Source organism: Salvelinus fontinalis, chromosome 9 (assembly GCF_029448725.1).
Source record: "Salvelinus fontinalis isolate EN_2023a chromosome 9, ASM2944872v1, whole genome shotgun sequence".
NCBI lineage: Eukaryota > Metazoa > Chordata > Actinopteri > Salmoniformes > Salmonidae > Salvelinus > Salvelinus fontinalis.
The window spans coordinates 52,843,083-52,867,170 of NC_074673.1; the positions used below are offsets into that span (position 1 = coordinate 52,843,083).

The 24,088-nt window shown below is 43.7% G+C and overlaps 1 protein-coding gene across 6 annotated transcripts in view; it reads left to right on the forward strand.

Moving 5' to 3' along the window:
* Positions 1-24,088, forward strand: part of phf21ab (PHD finger protein 21Ab) — a 71,981-nt gene that overhangs the window by 38,194 nt on the left and 9,699 nt on the right. For 2 of the 6 annotated variants that reach the window (XM_055934846.1, XM_055934849.1), the window contains exons 7-15: positions 2,228-2,386; positions 4,401-4,649; positions 5,058-5,156; positions 12,052-12,372; positions 12,504-12,602; positions 13,993-14,044; positions 14,155-14,234; positions 16,934-16,994; positions 17,777-17,799. In XM_055934846.1, coding sequence (XP_055790821.1) covers positions 2,228-2,386; positions 4,401-4,649; positions 5,058-5,156; positions 12,052-12,372; positions 12,504-12,602; positions 13,993-14,044; positions 14,155-14,234; positions 16,934-16,994; positions 17,777-17,799 — 1,143 coding nt within the window. Of the gene's footprint in view, positions 1-2,227; positions 2,387-4,400; positions 4,650-5,057; positions 5,157-12,051; positions 12,373-12,503; positions 12,603-13,992; positions 14,045-14,154; positions 14,235-16,933; positions 16,995-17,776; positions 17,800-17,889; positions 18,063-24,088 lie in introns of all 6 variants that reach the window. The other 4 variants (XM_055934843.1, XM_055934848.1, XM_055934844.1 and 1 more) reach the window with 3 other exon arrangements.

Below are 24,088 nucleotides of genomic sequence, written 5' to 3' on the forward strand. Positions count from 1 at the left end.
TGTTCTGCGCATGCTCTGAGAACGCTCCCTGGAATCCCGTTGGGCCACGCGGCCTTGCAGGTGTTGACCTGATTTAAAGACCCTTCTCACGTTGGCATCAGAGCGAGATCACCCAATCCTATGGGTCGGTGACGGCCCTCACACCCGGCTCGATGTTGTTGTCAAAGCGTGCACCGAATGCATTGAGTTCGTCTGGTAGAAAGGCATCGTTGTGCAGATCACAGTTGGGTCTTCCTTTTGTAATCTGTAATGGACTGTAGCACCTGCCACATGAGGCGGGCGTCGGGGGCCTGTGTAATATGATTCCAACTTATTCCTATATTGTCCTTTTGCTCTTTTGATGACTCTGCGGAGGTCATACCAAGACATCTTATACTTATTCCTGTCCTCGGCCGTAGCCTCAGGGTTGTTAGCTTGTCAACGTTATCGGCGGAGTCTAAACATATTTCAATTAGCACTAGCAAAGCAGTCCTGTAGCATAACCTTTGATTCTGGTGACCATTTCTCAACGGAGTGAATCGTGGATACTTCCTGTTTCAGCATCTGCTTGTCAACAGGAAGCAAGAGTACAGAGCCATGATCTGATTTGCCGAATGGCGAACGAGGGAGGGCCTTGTATGCTTGGTTGTGGGTCGAATCGCAGTGGTTTAGGACTTTATCTCCCCTAGTGGCGTTGGAAACGTGTTGTTGGAACTTGTCTTAGTGATGCCAAATTTAAAATCGCCGGCAAACAGAAAGGCAGCCTCTGAATTGGCAATGTCTGAAGAAGCCACACTATAGTAGGTCTATGTGCTGTATGGACCATGGGGTGTGTTTTTATTATTAATATAAATTAATTTTTTCTCCCCCTTCCTGCTTCTCAGGGGCATATAAGAACTTCCCTCCCTCTGCCTCCAGCTTAGCCCTCCTGGCTCAGGTGTCTAACAAAGGTTACTAAGAGCTCAAGTGTAGCTCTCAAGTGTCCACAGGACGTGCCCGTTTCAATCGCATCTTTGAGGGGTGCCCTTTGATGGGCTAGTAGGCTGTTTATACCGACCATAAAGATGCTTTTTCCCCAGATTCTCCTACAACGGCTGTCTTGTTTGCTGTTGAGGTAATAGGGCCAACTGTGGATGTCAGGCTTGATTTATAACCCTATTTGATTAACAGTATTTAAGGCTGCCCCCTGCCAGGTCCCATAAAAAGGACAAACACACAGTAAATCGTCCTCTTTTTTCCCCCTCGGCTGCTGTTTAAAGGACTCTTGATTAACATGGAAATTGGCTTCTTGGCAAGAACACCAAGCCATGTCTCTCCGGAAAAAAACTGCCAACAGCCTGAAGCATGAAAGGCAGCAAAGGGATTTGCTGAATCTCTTGTTTGTAGCACGTTTTGTTAGATTGGCTCTGCAAAACCACTTTAGGCGCATCCCACTTTTCTTTCTTCAAGCGAAACCCTCCAATGCAGAAAAAAAGAGCAAAAGCTCTATGCAGACTGCAGATAATATAATGAGCAAAGAGAAGCAGTTGGAAGTACAATTTTCCCCCCAAGAACAGGAGACGGTGCATTTGCTTGCTTCAGACCAGCACACGTCTTGGTTTTCCTCTGTAAATGCATATCCAACGGCCTAAGTCAGGTTCCATGAGTAAATATTTACCAAAAATAATGAATGTGCACTGCAACAGTACTTATTTCATACTTGCTTGCTCCCCAGTCTCTACCCTTCCTCAGAGCAAGTCTAATTCCCTGTCCGGAAGAGCATTTTGTGTCTTCATAGTAGCGGAATTAGCCATTGAGGTGACTTGGCAGTGTCGTGGATGCTAATTTGCTTTTTTACTCTTGTGAGAGCTGCAGTTGATGCCAAGGTGAAAGGTCAGAATCTCCTCGAATTTAAGTCATGGAAGTCTGTTTGATCTTTAAGCCGAGGAACCATCATCACATTTTGGTATTCTCAACGTGAATTAACCAACTTGGTCAACGTAAAACTAAAAAGTTCTAAATGTGCAGTGATTTTGATTTGACATCCAATTGTTTGCAAATGTTAATGAGTCTTGTTTAGTTACTCATACATTTTGAGTGAGTGGATGGGTCATGGATAAAAAGGAGGTTACCGAGCATTTTGTGCTGCGACTTCTTGACACACTTCTCTCCCTATCTGCTACACCCCTCCCCTCTGCTTTTCCCATCCTGTACACCCCTCTTTCCCTCCCCCTCTACTTTCTCTCCCCCCCTCCCTTCTGTTCTCCAGAAAAAGGTGGTGGAGCAGCTGAGGAAGGACCTGCTGGTGAAACAGGAGCCGGAGGTGAAGGTTCAGGTGCTGGCTACAGACAAACACGTCCTCCAGATCCCCTCCTCCACTACTCTGCAGGCCCTACAGCAGACCACACACAGCCAGGCCCTGCAGCAGGTAGCCACACAAGTCCACAGACACTGTCGACCTCTACTCAATTGCTTGTTATGTTGCACAAAGGCTCGTTGTAACTTTGCAGTAGAATACACAAGGTTTGCAAAATTCCCTAGGTTTTCAGGAATTCCAGTTGGTGGAACATTGCAATGGAGAGATGTAGAATTTTTGGTCATGTTTGTGGAATTTTGAAAACCTAGCCTACCCTAGCCTCAAACTTGTCAGTGTTCACAAACTTGTACTACTATAGAGCAGGGGTCTTAAACCACTTCTTGCCCAGGGACCCCCTCCCAGGCAAAATGGCGACCCAGGGAGCCCCATCATACGTTAGCAAAAAATGTTCTTATCATCAGGTCAATGATAATGGCAAGGAAAAGTAATTAACATTTTTAAATTAAAAGATTTGGTAAATGAATAGATTTTGACCTCCCACAATATAATTGGAAGAGGAAGTGTAAACTCTTAACAGCCTGTTTTCTAGAAAGGTAACTCCAAACACATTTTCGCTTAGAGTTATTGTTTAGCTGGTTGATCGACTAAGGTCGATGTCCGCGTGGAAATCTAATTGGCATAATAAAATAATCCCAATAAAAGTCTGTCATCTTAAACTAGAGATCTGTTATTTTACATTGGATGTATCTCAATCCACCGCATCCACGTATGTAACACTTCCCCGTTTGTGGTGAAAGGTGACCGAGCTAGAGCGGTGTTTGTCAGACTATGAGACATCCCGAAAATCGGTCTTCTCACATAATCGTTTGTAGCGTCCGAACGGTTTGGCCTATAAAACTAAGTATGACCCCTCTATGGAAAGATGAGACACTAACGAGCATGTACATGCTGCTCTCGGGCGCCCACAGGCCTCAAGACTCATCTGAAAGTCCCCCGGGTACCAGTTGAAAAAATGTATGGGAGTGTTTAGTGTAAATAGAAAAATAAGGGTTTTAATACATTTTACATTTGTTTTGATATTTCATGGGGTCTTAAAATTCTAAATCAAATGGCAAAATTATCCTTGGTATGACCTTTTTAAAACAATTCCATATAGCTTAGTAAACCCCCCCCCCCCCCTCACCCAGCTTAGAGGGTCTTAGGCTGTTTAGTGCCAAAAATAAGGGGGTAAACACATGTCCAAAAAAATTACATGTTTCCTGATCTTATAGGACAGACTCTTCAGAACAAACTTCCTTTAGATTTTTTGGGGGGGATTATCTGTTCTATGTAGTGAATCTGTTAATCAATGCTAATATTGGCTAATAGCAGCAAGGCCAAAAAAAACATTTTCATCAATTATTTTTCTGAATTGTTTTTGATACTACAAGGGGTCTTTTAAAATTAGAAAATCGAATAGAAAAATGGTCCTTGGTATGAGCTTCTTAAAACAATTAAATCACCCTAAGAAACACCATCAGAGGCCCCTGGTCAAAAGTGTCTGACTTTCTGGGTTGTTCCTTGTACTGACATTAGTTACGTTATGAGATGTCCTTCAGCGATGCCAGTTCTTTTCGGCAGTACTTCTTCGTTCTCAGACCTTGATCCCCACTAGACGGACACAGCTGTAAAACCTCAAATCTACGTCATTCATGGCTCTGTAGATTTATCTCTAGCTCTTAGCGCAATGGGAAGTGCTCAGCTGGCAGGTTTCCTGTGGCGTTTGATGTAATCAGAGCTGCGTATGTCTGCGGCGCTCCTCTGGCTCAAGCCTGCCTTGATGGCAATGGGAAACGACTTGGCCGATAGAATTGCTGACTAGGCCCTCTTCCTCTGGGTCCTGTTGAGGGGGTGAGGTAGGGGATTGGAGAGAGGGAGGGGACTCCCTACAGGGAATGGTTTGAAGTTAGCCCTAGTATTGAGTCCCCAGGCTTCACATAAGTTCACATTTGCTTAAGCTAGATATAACAATCTCACTTGTCCTCTCCCTTTTTTCAACCCAATCTCATTACTATCTCTTCTATTTTTCTCTGCGCTCCGATGAATCAACTATTTCCTTCTTTCTTTCCTTTCTCTCCTCTGTCAGAAGACGCTGACAGTCACCCCAGTCATCTCCACTAAGACTCTACCTGTAGTGCTGAAAGCTGCCACTCCCACCATGCCTTCCTCTGTTGTGGCGCAGCGCCCTGCCATGGTCGCTGCCATCAGCCATGCCTCCAAGCCTAGTATCGTCAACTCCAATTCCCAGAACACACCAGTGAACCTTCAGGTGGCTAGCAAATTGACCAATCAGTGTTTTGAGCCCGTCCGACTGGTGTCGAAGAATGCACTTGTGGTAAGGGTCATTCATTTCCTATCATTGTCATCCTTTCTAGTTCAACTCTTTCAAACACTTATATTATAACTGGTGGCAGTTTGGGGACACCAAAGTGTTTTCAAATTAAGCAGTAGATTCAATCTGGGTTTTTTTTGGTCTCTTACAAAGTTTATTAGAGCAAAGTGGCTAGAACGTGTTTCCTGTGTAGATGTGTATGGAAATATGCATGGTCAAAATTGAGATTTATTTGATTGAAAACCATGTCTCTTAATGAGGAGGTGCTTTGGGGCGGTGGTGTGTGGTGGCGCTTGGTACAAAGTCATCTTTCTCTCTGTAAAACTACTTGCAGAAGTCGACGAGTTTAGATATATAATTGTCTGCAGCTCAGGTAGAGAGAATACAGTATTTGCTGTGGTTTTGTCTCAGGTGCAGGCCACCACCACCCCCACCTCAGCACAGCCAATCAAAGTTCCTCAGTTTGTCCCTCCTCCTAGACTGACGCCTCGACCCACCTTTCAACCACAGGTGCGTCCCAGTAAGACCTGCCCCCTAACCTTAATCCCCACCAAAGATTTTCTATTATATTGACATGATAGTGAAGTGACCGCTCTAACAATGGAAATACATGTCCTCAAATGTGGAAGACAGGTGGGAGGAGGCCATGTGGCAGGTGGGAGAATGCCACCTATATCAGTGCATTGGTAACAACCTAACCATTACGGAACTTATATTAGATCTAATTAGCTTTTTAGCAAATTAGCTATTACATTTTTTGGTTGACCAAATTTGATACTCATTGACCTCTATACAAAAATTTGTGGGGTTATTTTACTATGAAAATATATGCACTCACTACTGTAAGTCGCTCTGGATAAGAGCGTCTGCTAAATAAATTACATGTACATTATCGGGGACAGATTTTGGGCAGATTAAAACCTCTCGCTTCGCCGCTTCCACTCTGCCATCAATACAATCCAATGTGAGAGTGGCCACATGAAATTTAAGCTTTTAACTCAGCAGTCACTAGAGGGCGACAGTGTACACAAGAACAGTGCAGTCAGTCTTGGCTCCAAGTTATTGTTTGTGTTGCTTTTTTCATAACCTTTCCTCTTGTCTTCTATTGCTTTCAGAATGTGTGCTTATGTTGCATTTGTCTGTGTTAATACATTCCTTTGCTGCTGTTGTGTGTCTTTGTCTTTATGGTGAAATATTTTGTTGTCCAGCAGCTTCTGAATGTTTTGTGTTTTGGCTGTTGGTATAAGGGTATAAGGGTAATTCCACGGTAACAGTGATGCTGAGACTCAAATATTTCACTTTTAAAATGTATGTCATACAAAAACCATTGATTGCTAAGTTAAACAAACCATACAACTCGTTGATGTACAAGGACTACTTTTAACAATTTCCGCAGGACATTTGACAAACACATTTACCCCGAGGACCAGTGCAGATCAGGGTTTCTGTTAGGAAAATGTCGTGCTGGACAACATTTTGGGGATTTTTTTAAATTTACCAGCCATTTAAGAAATTTGCGGACCCGTATACTATGGGTTCATAGCCCATTATGGCATCCACCCACGGTGCTAAGAATGACGGAAATCACATTTAGATTATGGTAATAGATCTTAACAGAAAATGCAACTCATGTAACGAAGAAGCAAATAAAATGTCATTTTCAAACGTTTGCCAAAGTACAATTCACGAGGAAAGACCATTCGAAACAGCGCACCTGATAGCGGTTCCATATGTCACAGAGATCTGTTAGAAACTTAGAAAGAGGGGAATCTAAAGATGCAACAACTATGATGGTTTGCTAATATGACTAGGATTGTGCTTCTGGACAACGAAAGAAAGTTGATATGAAAACCAATAGAACTGGAGAGAAATGGCACAGCAGCGGAAAATGGAAATAAATTGGCCAGAATTATATAATTACCCCTGTCTGTACAGAAATAAATAACATGATTCCAAATATTTCACCAGAAAGCTTGACTTAGCCACAGAGGAATTGAGGATCATTAGCTTATTTACATTATTTTTTTTGCTGTGGATTGTTTCAAATCACAAGCTCGTAGGCTTGCCTATTGGGGAAGCCTGCAATTTGGGCATTGCGCATGGCAATAGGCCTTGCTGATTATTGACTTGCTGCTGTCAGTGAAAAGCATCTAAAATATATATATGTGAAGATAATGTCTTCAGTACAATAAAAATAATTGAGACAAGAAGGGGAGGGGTGTATGGCGAAGATATAGGCGAGTCTCTCTCCAGAATGGCTCAGCTGTCTCCCGCAAATTCTTGCGCATTCATTGTTTAATTGAGTGTTGAATTGTTTGCCCTTCAAATTTTCCAGGGTGGATCAATTCTCCATTACATAGGTCACCAGTAGTAAATGTATCGTTAATCCCTGTCAGTTGGTGACATAAACTTCTGTTAATGCATGTATTATTTACAGTCTCATCATTCTCGGAGTGGAAATGTTTGCACAGTTCCCTACAGCTACACCTATGAGAAACAAGTTTTGGTTGATTTCACAACCTGTCTTTTGTTTGGAGTGCTCCATGTGAGCAATGAGTGTGTCTGGTTTCTCTGTCATGATAATGTTGAGGTAGCGAGCGCGCATAGAAGTACTTGGCCTGCTGCGTGGAAATGTAGGAGTGTTTTATTCATTTTTACATCTGTTCCAAATGATAATTTATCACCTTCGATTATTTGGGGTAATTGCCAGTTTACAGAAACCCTGGTGCAGATGCAAAGTTTAACAGAATGACAATTTGTTCTGTTTGTGCCATCATTCTGTTACCAGACTTTGCGTCTGCACGGTTACATTTTTTAAAAATTAAAAGTAGTCGTGCATAGTTGCATGGTTTGTTTAACCCTTTAAAACCCATAGCGGCCGTCAACGGCCTTTCTTTAAATGACTTTGGGAACAGTCTTGTTTTTCTAACAATAATATTGGTGTCAAATATCGCAAAATGTAGTTGCTAACAACCTGTTGTCGTATTCGCGTGGCAGTTGTCATCAACCAGAAACCGGAAACTGGGTATGCTGTCATTTTGACTTTTAAAAGTTGCGCCGAGCAGCCACGATTTTTCACTGTGGAAGAGGCTGTATCTATGTTGGTTGGTGATATGGATTCGGACATGTCCTTGCACTTTGAAAGCGATGATGTCGAGGTGAGTGAAATAAGTAAACAGCAGATATGTTTGGTGTTGATGTTTGATGCTGTGAAACTTGGGGAATAGCTCTCAGATTAGCAAATCCTGTCATGATGAGCACATCAACGGTGGAGCAGGAGCTTGAATGATTGCTCTCTCTCATGGAAATAATTGCAGTGTTTAGCTGGATATAGTCTAGAGGTCGACTGATTTAATCGGCATGGCATTTTTGGACGCCGATTACATTGCAATCCACGGAGACTGCGTGGCAGGCTGACCACCTGTTACGCGAGTGCAGCAAGGAGCCACGGTAAGTTGCTAGCTAGCTTTAAACTTATCTTATATAAAAACAATCAATCTTAAAATAATCACTAGCTAACTACACATATTCAATGTGGTGCCTGTTAATTTGTCATCGAATCACAGCCTACTTCGCCAAACGGGCGATTTAACAAAAGCGAATTAGCGTCAGGGTATATGCAGCAGTTTGTGCCGCCTGGCTCGTTGCAAACTGTGTGAAGACCATTTCTTCCCAACAAAGAACGTAATTCATTTGCCAGAATTTTACATAATTATGACATAACATTGAAGGTTGTGCAATGTAACAGCAATATTTAGACTTAGTTGCCACCCGCTAGATAAAATATGGAACGGTTACGTATTTCACTGAAAGAATAAAAGTTTTGTTTTTTTAAGTCATAGTTTCCGGGTTTCACCATATTAATGACCAAAGACTCGTATTTCTGTGTGTTTATTATATTATAATTAAGTCTATGATTTGATAGAGCAGTCTGACAGAGGTGGTAGGCAGCAGCAGGATCTTAAGCATTCATTCAAACAGCACTTTCCTGCGTTTGCCAGCAGCTCTTCGCGATGCGTGAATCACAGCGCAGTTTGACTTCAAGCATATCATCTTCCGAGATTAGGCTGGCAATACTATAGTGCCTATAAGAACTTCCAATAGTCAGTATAGGTATATGAAATGCAAATCGTATAGAGAGAAATAGTCCTATAATTCCTATAATAACTACAACCTAAAACTTCTTAACCGGCAATATTAAAGACTCATGTTAGAAGGAACCACCAGCTTTCATATGTTGTCATGTTCTGAGCAAGGAACTTAAACGTTAGCTTTTTTACATGGCACGTATTGCACTTTTACTTTCTTCTCGAACACTGTATTTGCATTATTTAAACCAAATTGAACATGTTTCATTATTTGAGACTAAATAGATTTTATTTATGTATTATATTAAGTTAAAATAAAAGTGTACATTCAGTATTGTTGTAATTGTCATTATTACAAATATGTATATATAAATTAATCGGTATCGGCTTTTTTTGGTCCCCCAGTAATCTGTATCAGTGTTGAAAAATCATAATCGGTCGACCTCTAATATAGTCAGCTAAGCGCCAAACTCAGCTGTCACTTTCACTAGCTAGTTATATAGACAACCAACTAACTAGCCACAAAAAATGGAGATTTTAAAGTAATTTGTGTTTATCTGTTGGGCTTAGGTCCGGGTTTGTCAAGTTTGCTAGGTACAGATGTTCATAGGATATACATTGCCTCGTTTTCCTATTATTTGACAGCCTAGCTGTCGCTTTAGGGTAGATGCCCGCGCAGTTGAGCTCATGATATTGCGTTGCAGTGATATTTGTTTACATTGCCAGCGAACAACTTGCTTGTTTTGTCCTGTTTCTACCTATTCAATTCATTTGGAAACTGTCCCAGCTTCGTAACTAATCAGCGAACACTGGCAAACTCTGTAGTTAGTCTGTCAGGCAAGAAAACGAGTTGGAGGCAACATTGTGCTTCGCTCATAATGCTGTCACTTGATCGTCTCACTCCCTCCCTACGAAGACAAACATCTAACTATGCCCATTGAAGTAGATGAGGTAATATTCTAAACGTGTTGGGCTAAATTGCACAGAGTCATCTTTGTAATCTTTTTCTTTCAACATCCGAAATGAATAAACAATAGTTGATGGGATTGGAGGGAGAAAAACATGAGGGAGATAAGGATGCAGAAGGAGAGGAGGAGGAAGCAAGCAGAGGGAGAGCATACCCAAGAAGGGAGCCTATGTTTCCATGGAGTGCGCCTGCCCCGTCAACTTTTTGTCAGGCCTAGTCTGTACTTAATCTTATTAAGAGAGGTAATCTACATTTTGAAATAGTCTGAATAGTTGTTAGCATTTTTACATTGTTACAGTAGTAAGAATCTTTGTCAATTCAATGGCCTACTTTGTGTGGGTGCGTTTTTAGATTTTTTCCTCTTAATCTTCATCTAATACTTGTTGCATTAACTGAATTGTTGTCAAAGTAAGCTACTATTTCTACATTTGGTGTCAGGCCTGATCGGTACTAAATCTTATTTAGAGAGGTTATTTACATTTTGATATAGTTCTTTTTTTATTGTTACAGAAGTAAGAGTCATTGTCAGTCAAATAGCCTACATTGTTTGGATTTTGAAATACATTTTCCTCTCGTCACATTTTTTGATCATTTGAAATATTTGTGTAAATACTATTTCTAAGTATAATATTTTATACTTGGTACATTTTGAGTGAGTAACTTAGTCAAATTTACTACAATTTGAATACTCAAGTTTTATGTTGTGTTATCGTTTTTTGATAGAGTGTCTTTACAAAATGAGTGTTATTCCTATAGGCATGAATGTGGTGTCATATTAAAGAGGAGGTTGTGCTCTTTAAAACTACACTGAACAAAAATATAAACGCAACATGTTAAGTGTTGGTCTCATGTTTCATGAGCTGAAATAAAAGATCACATAAATGTTCTATATGTGCAAAAAGTGTATTTCTCTAAAATGTTGTGCATACATTTGTTTACATCCCTGTTAGTGAGCATTTCTCCTTTGCCAAGATAATCCATCCACCTGACATGTGGCATATCAAGAAGCTGATTGAACAGCATAATCATTAGACAGGTGCAGCTTGTGCTGGGGACAATAAAAGGTCACTCTAAAATGTGCGGTTTTGTCACACAACACAATGCCACAGATATCGTGTCGAGATCCCGAGGCCCATTGTCGTGCTATTCATCCGTCGCCATCACCTCATGTTTCAGCATGATAATGCACGGCCCCATGTCTCAAGGATATGTACACAATTGCTGGATGCTGAAAATGTCCCAGTTCTTTTATGGTCTGCATACTCACCAGACATGTCACCCATTGAGCATGTTTGGGATGCTCTGGATCGACACGTACAACAGCGTATTCTAGTTCCTGCCAATATTCAGCAACTTTGCACGTCCATTGAAGAGCGACAACATTCCACAGGCCACAATAAACGGCCCAGTCATGTGAAATCCATAGATTAGGGCCTAGTGAATTCATTTAAATTGACTGATTTCCTTTATATGAACTGTAACTCAGTAAAATCTTTGAAATTGTTGCGTTTATTTTTGTTCGGTGTAAGTTAACTTGTAATTGTCATTTGTTCTTTGTTTTTGAGCTATGTCTGTTTTGAAATATATGTGATTTGTTTTATCTTAAATTCTTAATTCTAGAATGTTGCTGTAGATTACTATTGAGGTCTAAAGGATTACATTTGCAATTATTGATTTTTGTTTGACATCTTGAAGTGAAAAATCTTGAGTCTCTGTATCACTCATTTACTGTGGAATTTCCCATAACCTGTTTTTAACCCTGGGTGTGAACGTTTGATTTAATGCCCTGTTATTAAGGTGTGTAATGCCACTGGGAGCTCAGCATTCCTCAACAGTGGGCTCATTCTTAGTCGCGCTTTAGGCATTCCCGGTCCAGCGCGACTCACAGTAAGTCCATCCAACCAGGGGGTTAAACTAAATCGTGGTGGGCTATGGTGTATTGAACTCCTAGGAAATAACAACGCGACTCTAACAAGCCATGTTGACTCCTGCAAAAATGTTCTGCTTATATGGATAAGGAACACCAGCAAAGGTAAAAGGAACATTAGCAAAACCACCAAGGTCACCAGTATTGTTGCTGGTTTTGATTGTGTTCTTTTTTTAAATGAATGACTGCTCACATCTGTGGTGTCACTTTTACTTATAACTGACTTACCTAAGTGTTCATAGTTAAGTGGCGACTGTAGTACGCCTCCATCTACAGTCAGTGATATCTCAGCACCACGCTGGCATTACCTTTCCCTGGTCGATCCCTTTTACACACGTTTATGAAGACCCCTAAGCTCCAAAATGACACTTAATGCCTTATCGACTAATTGGCTAATCTTTGACCCCTATCCTTACGACTCAGGTCCGGCCGAAGCCCGCCACGCCCAATAACAACGTGCCAATCGCCCCGGCACCCCCTCCGGCCATGATGGCGGCGCCCCAGTTGCTCCAGCGGGGCCCGGTGATGCTGACCACCAAGTTGAGCTCCTCCTCGCTGACCTCCAGCACCGGGCCCATCCACCAGGTGCGCATTGTCAACGGCCAGCCATGTGCTTCCGCTGGCGCCAAAAGTGGCCAGCACACAGGCACTGTGACAGGCATCGTTATCACGGCCCCGGCATCGGCACGCCTCACCACCCCCAAGCAGACACTGCAGATCAGCAGCCTCTCCTCAGACACCAAGGTCAGTACCATGGTTAGGGGATGGGGAAAGCGACTTGTCTCCTTTTCAGAATTGAAGTCATTATACACTTATAACTCTTACTTTGTTGGTTTGTAATTTGAGAGCTTTGTTTTCCTCTCACATGTTTCCAGGCTGTTAAAGCTCACAGGGGATTGGAGCAGAAAATGTTGACAAGCAGCACCCCTCCTCTGTCTCCAGCACCCAGACCGAAGAGAGAGGACAATCCTCAGGTACACTGGAGTTGGCACTAATGCTTCATTGTAAACTTGGGGTCAAACCGGCATAACAAATGCATACTTTTACATTTTGGGGAGTATCAGCCTACTGATAGAACCTCAGTTTTAGACAATCCTTCACAGATAACATTCTGTAATGAGGCAGGCTCTGCCAAAGATACAGTATAAACATATCAAGTAAATTATAGATAGTGCCTTCAGAAAGTATTCACACCCCTTGACTTTTTCCACATTTTGAGAGTTTACAACCTTATTCTAAAATTGATTAAATAGTTTTTCCCTCGTCTATCTACGCACAATAACCCATAATGACAAAGCAAAAACAGTTTTTTATACATTTTTGCTAATTATTATATATTTTTTTAATTAAATATCACATTTAAATAAGTATTCAGACACTTTACTAAGTACTTTGTTGAAGCAGCGATTACAGCCTTGAGTCTTCTTGGGTATGAAGCAAAAAGCTTGGACAACTGTATTTGGGGAGTTTCTCCCATTCTTATCTGCAGATCCTCTCAAGCTCTGTCAGGTTGGATGGGGAATGTTGCTGCACAGGCATTTCCAGGTTTCTCCAGAGATGTTCGATCGAGTTCAAGTCCGGGCTCTGGCTGGGCCACTCAAGGACATTCAGAGACTTGTCCTGAACCCTCTCTTGTCTTGGCTGTGTGCTTAGGGTCGTTGTCCAGGTTTTTATCAAGAATCTCTCTGTCCTTGTAAAACATCCCCACTGATGCTGCCACTACCATGCTTCACTGTAGGGATGGTTTAAGGTTCCCTTCAGACGCTAAATCTTGGTTTCATCAGACCAGAGAATCTGTTTTTATTGGACACCTCCCTGACCAATGCCGTTCTCCCCTGATTTCTCAGTTTGGCTCTCAGAATGTGTTCTTGGTGACTTTCAATGCTGCAGAATTTTTTTGGTACCCTTCTCCAGATCTGTGCTCGGCACAATCCTGTCTCAGAGTTCTACAGACAATTCATTCGACCTCATGGCTTGGTTTTTGCTCTGACATGCACTGTCAGCTGTGGGACCTCATATAGACAGGTGGACTTACCACAGGTGAATTTGCCACAGGTGAACTACTATCAAGTTGTATAAACATCTCAAGGATGCTCAATGAAAACAGGATGCACCTGAGCTCAATTTCGAGTCTCGTAGCAAAGGGTCTTAATACTTAAGTAAATAAGGTATTTCAGTTTGTTTATAAATTGGCAAGAAATGTTTTAAATATGTTTTCACTTTGTCATTATGGGGTATTGTGTGTAGATTTAACGTGAAAAAGTCAAGGGTGTGTGTGTTTTAAAAAATAATTAGGAATTCTCCTCACACAGGGCACCATTTTTGTGGGGGGTTGTCCTAATACCTTTTCATTGTTTCCCCCAGAAACTTGCCTTTATGGTTGCCCTCGGACTTGTCACCCATGACCATATGGAAGGTACGTGCTGCCGGTTAGGCCTGAATTAAATTCCAGTTGCTACATTCACCTACATTCCCTAGACGTTTATACTGCAATGCTTGTATTAAGATACTGCTCTTTGTTTATAGAAATTCAAAGCAGGAGGCAGGAGCGTAAGCGAAGAACAACGGCGAACCCGGTGTACAGTGGAGCTGTGTTTGAGCCCGAGGTATGGCTGTTCTTCTACTTAACAATTTTTTTATATAGTGTAACCACACGTTACTACAACAACTGATACACAATCAATGTTGGGCGGATTACTTAAAAAATGTAGTCCGTTTACCGATTTTATTTACATGAAAAGTAAAGTAATCATTAAAGTATTCCTTTGGATAACTCAAAATGAATAAAGTAATCTGATTACTTTCACTTATAACACCCAGATGTTTTAAAAACAGGCACCTACTATAGCATTATTTCATTTAGTAGCCTAAAATAAGTATTTCCAAATTGCGATGTGTGAGATTATAAAGGTCCTATCAGTCACATGTTCTTTATGTGTGAGAGCATTGTCACAGGGCTCCATACTAAAGTTTTCAGCCCATGATTGGGTTGCAAAAGAATTTGTGGCAGGGTCACGCAATAGATAAAACGTATAGACAAATCATCTTGAAAAGTCATTCAACATGCTTCATTAAGAAGTGTACTAGACTAAGATGGTATGATTTTAAGAAATTAATTGTTTAATCTAACATGTCCAAGCAGGAAGGCATGATTCCAGTTTTTTTTTTGTGATTGTTGGGATTTTTGTTGTTTATTTGACTGTCAAAATGGGGTTCCAGAATTATTTATTTTTTTGTTCAATAGAGATTAATTTGTCTACATGGGGCACTAATGTCAAATAGCCTGGGCTAATTCACCACCAGGGTAGTAGTAGCTAGATTGCTAACTCTCATTGATATATCCCAATATTTAGGTTACTGATATGAGGCTAAGCTGTGTAATTGATATCAGTAATAAATTGAATGAAAAGGCCTATTCGCTCACCTTAAAAGAATACAAAAGAAGCCATCCACCCTTGATAGGCGATCAGCAGAACAACAATAGAATCTTTCGATAGCATGTGAGAAATTTTGAATATGTGCTAAATGACAGCAATGCTGACAAATCAGGTATTTTTAAGAATGTAACTGTAATCTGATGACATGTTGTTTTTTAAGTAATCCAAGCTGATTAGTTACTTCATAAGCCGTGGCTACGGGTACAGAGTTTTCGCCCATGCCCCCACCGGCCCCTCCAGAGACCTCTTTCTTAATGCTAAATATCAGGATCACATTCTGTTATTTTACTGTTATTTTACACACACATTTGAAGCTGCTGCTCACACCCCCCCTCCCTTCGAGTTTCGCTATTTACTCACCTTCTGAACCATGATGATGTAGCCTGTGTCTTTGCCTCATATTTCTGAACAGCTGAAATAAAAACCCTGCGGCGATTTGAACTAACATTCCAAAACATATATATTATCAAGGCTACAACCTGTCTGTCTGTTGTAACTGATATTGCAGTTGCACAGCAGGACACAGTCCCTACACTTTCAAGCAAAACAGTCAGCGTTTTGTGTGATGATGTAGGCTAATCTTTATAGTTGCTGCCATATCGTAGTTCCTGAGAAAAGAACACCACTTGACTGCCTGTCTGCTGCCTGCGCAATTTAGGCAATATTGGCAATGATGATAAAAAAAAAAACATTCAATCGCTAATTAGACTGCGTGTCTGTGTCTTGCTGCGTTCCACCTCTGGGCAGCCGAATGTTCTAGGCAGCCGAGCATGTGTCCGGACCGGTAAAGAGTCTGAATGGGCAAGTTTGTTTTTGAATTGCCCAGTGCCATAGTTATGCCATATGTTGATATCGTGGCGAGAGGAAATATGTGCATGTAAGTCGGCAGCTAAGAAGAACATTAAGTCGCTATACTGCCTGTTTGTGTTGTGCTTATAATTTAATTTGTATTCATTTAACCTTCATTTAGCTAGGCAAGTCAGTTAAGAACAAATTCTTATTTTACAATGACGGCCTACCCCGGCCAAACCCTCCCCTAACCCGGACGACGCTGGGCCAATTGTGCGCAGCCCTATAGGACTCCCAATCTTGGCCGTTTGTGATACATCCCGGGATCGAACCAGGGTCTGTAGTGACACCTTTAGCTCTGTGATGCAGTGCCTTAGACTGCTGCACCACTCGGGGGGGGGGGGGGGGGGGGCGCAGTATTTGCAACACTGACAACGCATTTTGTACGAACATGTCGATTTAATGTTTTTTGTGTAAAACATGTAAATAGAAGAAAAAAAACATGAAATCGTTCTTATGCTAACTGAGGCATGGACTGCAGTAGTTCAAACAGTTTTGTATACAGCATGAAGTTTGCAGGCGACACTAGTGACCAGACAAGGGAAACCAAGGAGGGGAGATAGGCAGCGGAGCACTCAGCACAGCAGCTACGTTGGCAACGAAGTAGGCACTGGCTACGTAAAAAACAATATCCTGCACATGTGCAGAAATATCTGTATTTTTAGCAAAAGCAAATTGGAATACAGAAACTCCATATTTCCATATCTGTAATCGGATAACGTAATCTCCATTACATGTAATCCATTACTACCCAACCCTGTACACAATGTGTTTCTTATTAGGTTGAATGCCAGTGCACATACTTTTAAAAATGCGACCATAATACGCACCATTTTCCTTGCATGTGAATATCTGAATTCATGTGAATATCTGAATGCATGGACTCCGAGTTAGAATTTAGCCCTGTGTTGCATATGAAAAGAAAACGGGTGTCCTTTTGAGTGAGCAACATGGACTTTGCAGTCAAATCAAAGCTGGATTTGTTCTCCCACATATGTATTCCTTTCGACGCTGTGCAGAGGAAGAAGAGTGCAGTGACCTACCTAAACACTCCGCTCCACCAGGGAACCAGAAAGCGAGGTCAGTATCCACTCAACAAGCTGTCAACACTGGAGGCTGTAAACACCTGCACATACACCTGTTCCAATGCCCAGGGTACATATAGATGTATACATTACTGAGCTGGCCTATATTTGATGCATGTATGTTTTAATCTACTTAATGTAAATGGTACGAAATGCTCTGAATGTCTCACACACAACTTTTCTGCTGACACCTCTTTGCTTGCTGGCCCGAATCGCATGCAGGGACACTTACTAAGAGACTGCTATTCTGACCTTGAAGACTTCATTATGACTGCCTTTTCTTTATCCCTAACTGTAGAAATTTCTTGAGTTTTTCCCAATTGTCATTTGTGAAAAACGGAAGGTTTTGGTGAGAGAGATAATAGTTCATCTCAAAGTGTAACAGTGTCAGATGTTTCCATGCATCAACTAGAGCGGAGTCAATTTGTTGATCCGAGCACTAGGAAATCGGTAGGCCTCAACCCCAAATGAATGGGAAAGATGGGCACCATCCAAATACACTTACACACCATGTTTTGCTGAATGAAAGCATCTGACAAACTGTGATTCACTTTGAACTGTCTCTTTTTGAGGTTGATTTTGTAGACGTCCAAGTGAATAGGGAGAGATGTCTCACTCCCTTCAACTGTCAGCTTCCCTCCACCCTGCCAACGTATTTGCTCTGCTTTTTCTTTTGAACCCCACTTGCATGTAGCTTCTGTCTCTTAGTGCACTAACTCCGCTCTGTGCTTCTCCTCCTCCACCCTCAACTCAACACCATCCCCTTTTTCACGCTAGCCAACGAGGACCGCCTGTCAAAGGTATGTTGGACAGACGGTTTGTTTGTTTGTTTGTTTTCCTCCCACCTCCATCTTTTTTTTTTTTTTTTTCGTCTGTCTCATTTCACCCAGGTCGCCCACCCAAATACAGCAGTGTTCCGGAACTGGGCAGCCACACCCCGACCTCCCCCTCCAGCTGTCTCACTGCTTCCCTGGTCCCCGAGCGGCCCAACACGGGGGGGAGATTCCCCTTCCATGTCCACCCCCACCACTCTCTCCCCCTGCCCAGCCCCAGCTCTGGGGATGTAAGTAGCAGATGGAGAGACCAGAACAGCAGCCTGGACTTTCTGGGGCTCTATCCCCACTTACTTACCTACTGTCGCCACTCCCTTTTTTATACCGGTGGTATTATCCACAGGCTGTAACCTCTCCATCACACACAAATACTTAAGTGGAGTTCAAATCTCCCAGTTCCTTCACATCTAAAGACCTAGACAAGTACAGACACTTGTTTATTGATTTACTCCCTACTGTCTGATCCTGATCTTATTATTTAATTGTTTTTATGCATTACAAAGTGAACAGTACCCCTCTCCTTAAATTTAGTACCTCTTTCCCCCTACTCTTAGCCTGTCAAATGGATAATTTACTCATTTTATGTTTTAAGTGGGATCAGTTCGTTTAGATCCTCTTTTAAATACCATTAAAAATATACTGCAGTTTATTACATAGGTTAAACTATATTTTTAAATAAGAAATGTAGAATGGTATGCACAGTGGCTTTTAGAATGGCCTTCACCCATTTCAGTGTTGGAATTACACACCTTACTTCCTTAAGTGTTCTCTTTTTATAGGGTGGCTAATTAAGTTATTTAGGCTCAGTTTCAATCTTTCTCTTTAGGAAATGCGACTGAGAACGAGATTTGGGTCTTGGCGGCGTGCTTTGATGTGGGTGTCTCTTGTGTGGGAAGCATTTGTACATTCACTCTGCCAAAACAGTACACAGTTAGTCACTCACTGTTCTAGATTATTTATAACAATCTAACCAGGTCTTGTCTGGAACTAGCCTAGGCTGGCTAGCAAGCTAGCCAACTTCTTTAGCCAATTAGCTACAGCCAGCCTGTGTGCAACTGTGGCAAAATTGGTTCGACTTTGGATAGCTGATCTGTGGGGTTAGTTGCGGACCGCCAGTATATATTACATTATATTGTAATTCATGTTATACATTTTTTCATTAAATGCTTTGAATATTTGTATATGAAGTTCTACAATTTGTTAGGGATTTTTGGATCCAATTTTAGAGTGGAAATATTCACAGATAACTGATAACTATTTATACAAAAGTATATGAACACCCCTTGAAATGAGTGGATTTGGCTATTTCAGCCACACACGTTGCTGACAGGTGTATAAAATCGCGCACACAGCCATGCAATCTCCATAGACAAACATTGACAGTAGAAAGGCCTTACTGAAGAGCTCCATGACTTTCAACGTGGCACCATAGGATGGCACCTTTTCAACAAATCAGTTTGTAAAATTTCTGCCCTGCTAGAGCTGCCGGTCAACTGTGCTGTTATTGGGAAGTGGGAATGTCTGGGAGCAACAATGGCTCAGCCACGAAGTGGTAGGCCACAGAAGCTCACAGAACGGGACTGTCGAGTGCTGAAGCGCATAGAGTGTAAAACTCATCTGTCCTCGGTTGCTACATTCACTACCGAGTTCCAAACTGCTTCATGAAATGGGTTTCCATGGACAAGCAGCCGCAGCACACAAGCCTAAGATCACCATGCGCAATGCCAAGCGTCGGCTGGAGTGGTGTAAAGCTCGTCGCCATTGGATTCTGGAGCAGTGGAAATGCATTCTCTGGAGTGATGAAGCACGCTTCACCATCCGGTTGTCTGACGGACACATCTGGGTTTGGCGGATGCTAGGAGAACGCTACCTGCCCAAATGCATAGTGCCAACTGTAAAGTTTGGTGGAGAAATACTGGTCTCGGGCTGTGTTTCATGGTTCGGGCTAGGCCCCTTAGTTCCCGTGACGGGAAATCTTAACGCTACAGCATACAATTACATATTAGTCGTTTCTGTGCTTCCTACTTTGTGGCAACAGTTTGGGGAAGGTCCTTTCCTGTTTCAGCATGACAATGACAATCCCCCGTGCACAAAGCGAGGTCCATACAGAAATGGTTTGTCGAGATCGGTGTGGAAGAACTTGACTTGCCTGCACAGAGCCTTGACCTCAACCCCATCCAACACCTTTGGGATGAATTGGAACGCCGACTGTGACCCAGGCCTAATCACCCTAGGAAGAGTAGCTGCTGCTTTTGCAACAGCTAGTGGGGATCCTAATAAAAATCCAAATACATCAGTGCCGACCTCACTAATGATCTTATGGCTGAAGAAAAGTCCCTGCAGCAATGTTCCAACATCTAGTGGAAAGCCTTCCCAGAAGAATGAAGGCTGTTTATAGCAGCAAAGGGGGGACCAACTCCATATTAATAATGCCCATAATTTTGGAATGAGACGTTTGACAAGCAGGTGTCCACACACTGTAACGCTCGTCTTCCTCCTCGGCTGAAGAGGAGCAAGGATCGGACCAAAACGCAGCGTGGGTTGAATACATAATAATATAAAAAATAATAACGAAGACGAAAATACACTTGAACAAACTACAAAATAATAAACGACGTTAACAGACCTGAACTTGAGAACACATAAAACAATGAACGCATGAACAGGAACAAACGAACGAACGAAACGAAACAGTACCGTGTGGTGAACAAACACAGACACAGCAACAATCACCCACAAACAAACAGTGAGAACAGCCTACCTTAATATGGTTCTCAATCAGAGGAAACGTAAAACACCTGCCCCTGATTGAGAACCATATCAGGCTAGTTGACAATGAACCCAACATAGAAACATAGAAACCCCAAGGTGCGGACTCCGGCCGCAAAACCTGAACCTATAGGGGAGGGTCTGGGTGGGCATCTGTCCAAGGTGGCGGCTCTGGACGTGGCCCCCACCCCACAATAGTTAATCCCCGCTTCCGTGGCCTCCTTCTAATGGCTACCCTCCATATTAACCCCACTGGATTAAGGGGCAGCACCGGACTGAGGGGCAGCACCGGACTGAGGGGCAGCACCGGACTGAGGGGCAGCACCGGACTGAGGGGCAGCTCCTGGCTGACTGACGACTCTGGCGGATCCTGGCTGACTGACGGCTCTGGCGGATCCTGGCTGGCTGACGGCTCTGGCGGATCCTGGCTGGCTGACGGCTCTGGCGGATCCTGGCTGGCTGACGGCTCTGGCGGATCCTGGCTGGCTGACGGCTCTGGCGGATCCTGGCTGGCTGACGGCTCTGGCGGATCCTGGCTGGCTGACGGCTCTGGCGGATCCTGGCTGGCTGACGGCTCCTGGCTGGCTGGCGGCTCCTGTCTGGCGGGCGGCTCTGGCGGCTCCTGTCTGGCGGGCGGCTCCTGTCTGGCTGGCGACTCCTGTCTGGCTGACGGCTCTGGCGGATCCTGGCTGGCTGACGGCTCTGGCGGATCCTGGCTGGCGGCTCCTGGCTGGCTGGCGGCTCCTGTCTGACGGGCGGCTCTGGCGGCTCCTGTCTGGCGGGCGGCTCTGGCGGCTCCTGTCTGGCGGGCGGCTCTGGCGGCTCCTGTCTGGCGGGCGGCTCCTGTCTGGCGGGCGGCTCTGGCGGCTCCTGTCTGGCGGGCGGCTCTGGCGGCTCCTGTCTGGCGGGCGGGTCAGGCGGCTCCTGACTGACGGACGGCTTTGAAGGCTCAGGACAGACGGGCAATGCAGGCGGCGCTGGGCAGACGGGCAATCCAGGCGGCGCTGGGCAGACGGACGGCTTTGAAGGCTCAGGACAGACGGGCAATGCAGGCGGCGCTGGGCAGACGGGCACACCTGTAGGGAGAAGACGGAGAGACAGCCTGGTGCGTGGGGCTGCCACAGGACCCACCAGGATGGGGAGACCTACAGGAGCCTTGGTGTTAGGAGGAGGCACCTGAAGGACCGGGCTGTGGGGGAGCACTGGAGCTCTGGTGCGCAGCCTTGGCACCACTCCCCCAGGCTGGAATACTACTCTAGCCCGGACCCTCCAGAGTGCAGGCACAGGTTGAACCGGGCTGTGGGTGAGCACTGGAGATCTAGTGCCTACTACGCGGACCTCTCCTTTAGGCTCCACTCCCACATTTGCCCGATACGAGCGGAGCGCAGGCATAGGACGCACTGCACCCTCCCAGCGCCCGGAGACACAGCACGCAGAGCCGGCGCAGGATACCCTGGACCGAAACTGCGTACCGGAGACCAGACGCGCTGAGCAGGCACAATACGCCCTGGCTGGATGCCCACACTCACATGACACTTTCGGGGGGCTGCCCTATAGCGCACCGGGCTATGGGCACGCACTGACAACACGGTGCCTGACCAGTAACGCGCTGCTTATGATAAGCACGAGGAGTGAGCTCAGGTCTGCTACCTGGCTTAGCCACACTCCTCTTTAGCGCCCCCCCCCAAAAAAAAAAAATTCTGGGGCTGCCTCTCGTACCTGTCGCGCTGCCGTGCTGCCTCCTCATATCGCCGCCGCTCAGCTTTCGCTCCCTCCAACTCAGCTTTGGGGCGACGATATTCCCCAGCCTGTGCCCAGGGTCCTTCTCCGTTTAAAATTTCCTCCCATGTCCAGGAGTCCTGAGATTTTGGCCACTGCTGCTGTTGCTGCCCGTTACCATGCTGCTTGGTCCTTTTATGGTGGGTGATTCTGTAACGCTCGTCTTCCTCCTCGTCTGAAGAGGAGCAAGGATCGGACCAAAACGCAGCGTAGGTTGAATACATAATCATTTTAATAATAATAACGAAGACGAAAATACACTTGAACAAACTACAAAATAATAAACGACGTTAACAGACCTGAACTTGAGAACACATAAAACAATGAACGAACGAACGAACCGAAACAGTACCGTGTGGTGAACAAACACAGACACAGCAACAATCACCCACAAACAAACAGTGAGAACAGCCTACCTTAATATGGTTCTCAATCAGAGGAAACGTAAAACACAATTCCCTGATTGAGAACCATATCAGGCTAGTTGACAATGAACCCAATATAGAAACACATAACATAGAATGCCCACCCAGCTCACGTCCTGACCAACTAAACCATACAGAACAAAGGAAATAAGGTCAGGAACGTGACACACACTTTCGGCCATGGAGTGTATCTGCCGATATTATAATAATGATAATAATAACTGAAATTTAAAAAAAAATATATATATATATATATATATATATATATATACACACACACACACACACAGTACCAGTCAAAAGTTGACACCTACTCATTCAAGGGTTTTTCTTCATTTTTACTATTTTCTACATTTGTGGAATAATAGTGAAGACATCAGAACTATTAAATAACACATATGGAATCATGTAGTAACCATAAAAGTGTTAAACAAATCAAAATATATTTTATACTTGATTCTACAAAGACCATCAAGCGTTATGATGAAACTGGATCTCATGAGGACCGCCACAGGAAAGGAAGACCCAGAGTTACCTCTGCTGCAGAGAATAAGTTCACTGCACCTCAGATTGCAGCTCAAATAAATGCTTCAGAGTTCGTGTAACAGACGCATCTCAACGTCAACTGTTTAGAGGAGACTGTGTGAATCAGGCCTTCATGGTTGAATTGCTGCAAAGAAACCACTACTAAAAGACACCAAGAAGAAGAGACTCGCTTGGGCCAAGAATCACGAGCAATGGACATTAGACCGGTGGAAATGTCCATGAATTCTAATTTAAAAAACTGATGAGTCCAAATGTGAGATTTTTTTGTTCCAACCGCCGTGTCTTTGAGACGCAAAGTAGGTGAACGGATGACCTCCGCATGTGTGGGTCCCACCGTGGAGCATGGAGGAGGTGGTGTGGGGCTGCTTTGCTTGAGACACTGTCAGTGATTTTAATTAGAATTCATGGCAGACTTAACCAGCATGGCTACCCCAGCGTTCTGCAGCGATACGCCATACCATCTGGTTTGCGTTTAGTGGGACTATCATTTGTTTTTCAACAGGACAATGACCCAAAACACACCTCCAGGCTGTGTAAGGGATATCTGACCAAGGAGAGTGATGGAGTGCTGCATCAGATGACCTGGCCTCCACAAACACCCGACCTCGACCCAATTGAGATGGTTTGGGATGATTTGGACCGCGGAGTGAAGGAAAAGCTGCCAACAAGTGCTCAGCATATGTGGGAACTCCTTCAAGACTGTTGGAAAAGCATACCTCATGAAGCTGGCTGAGAGA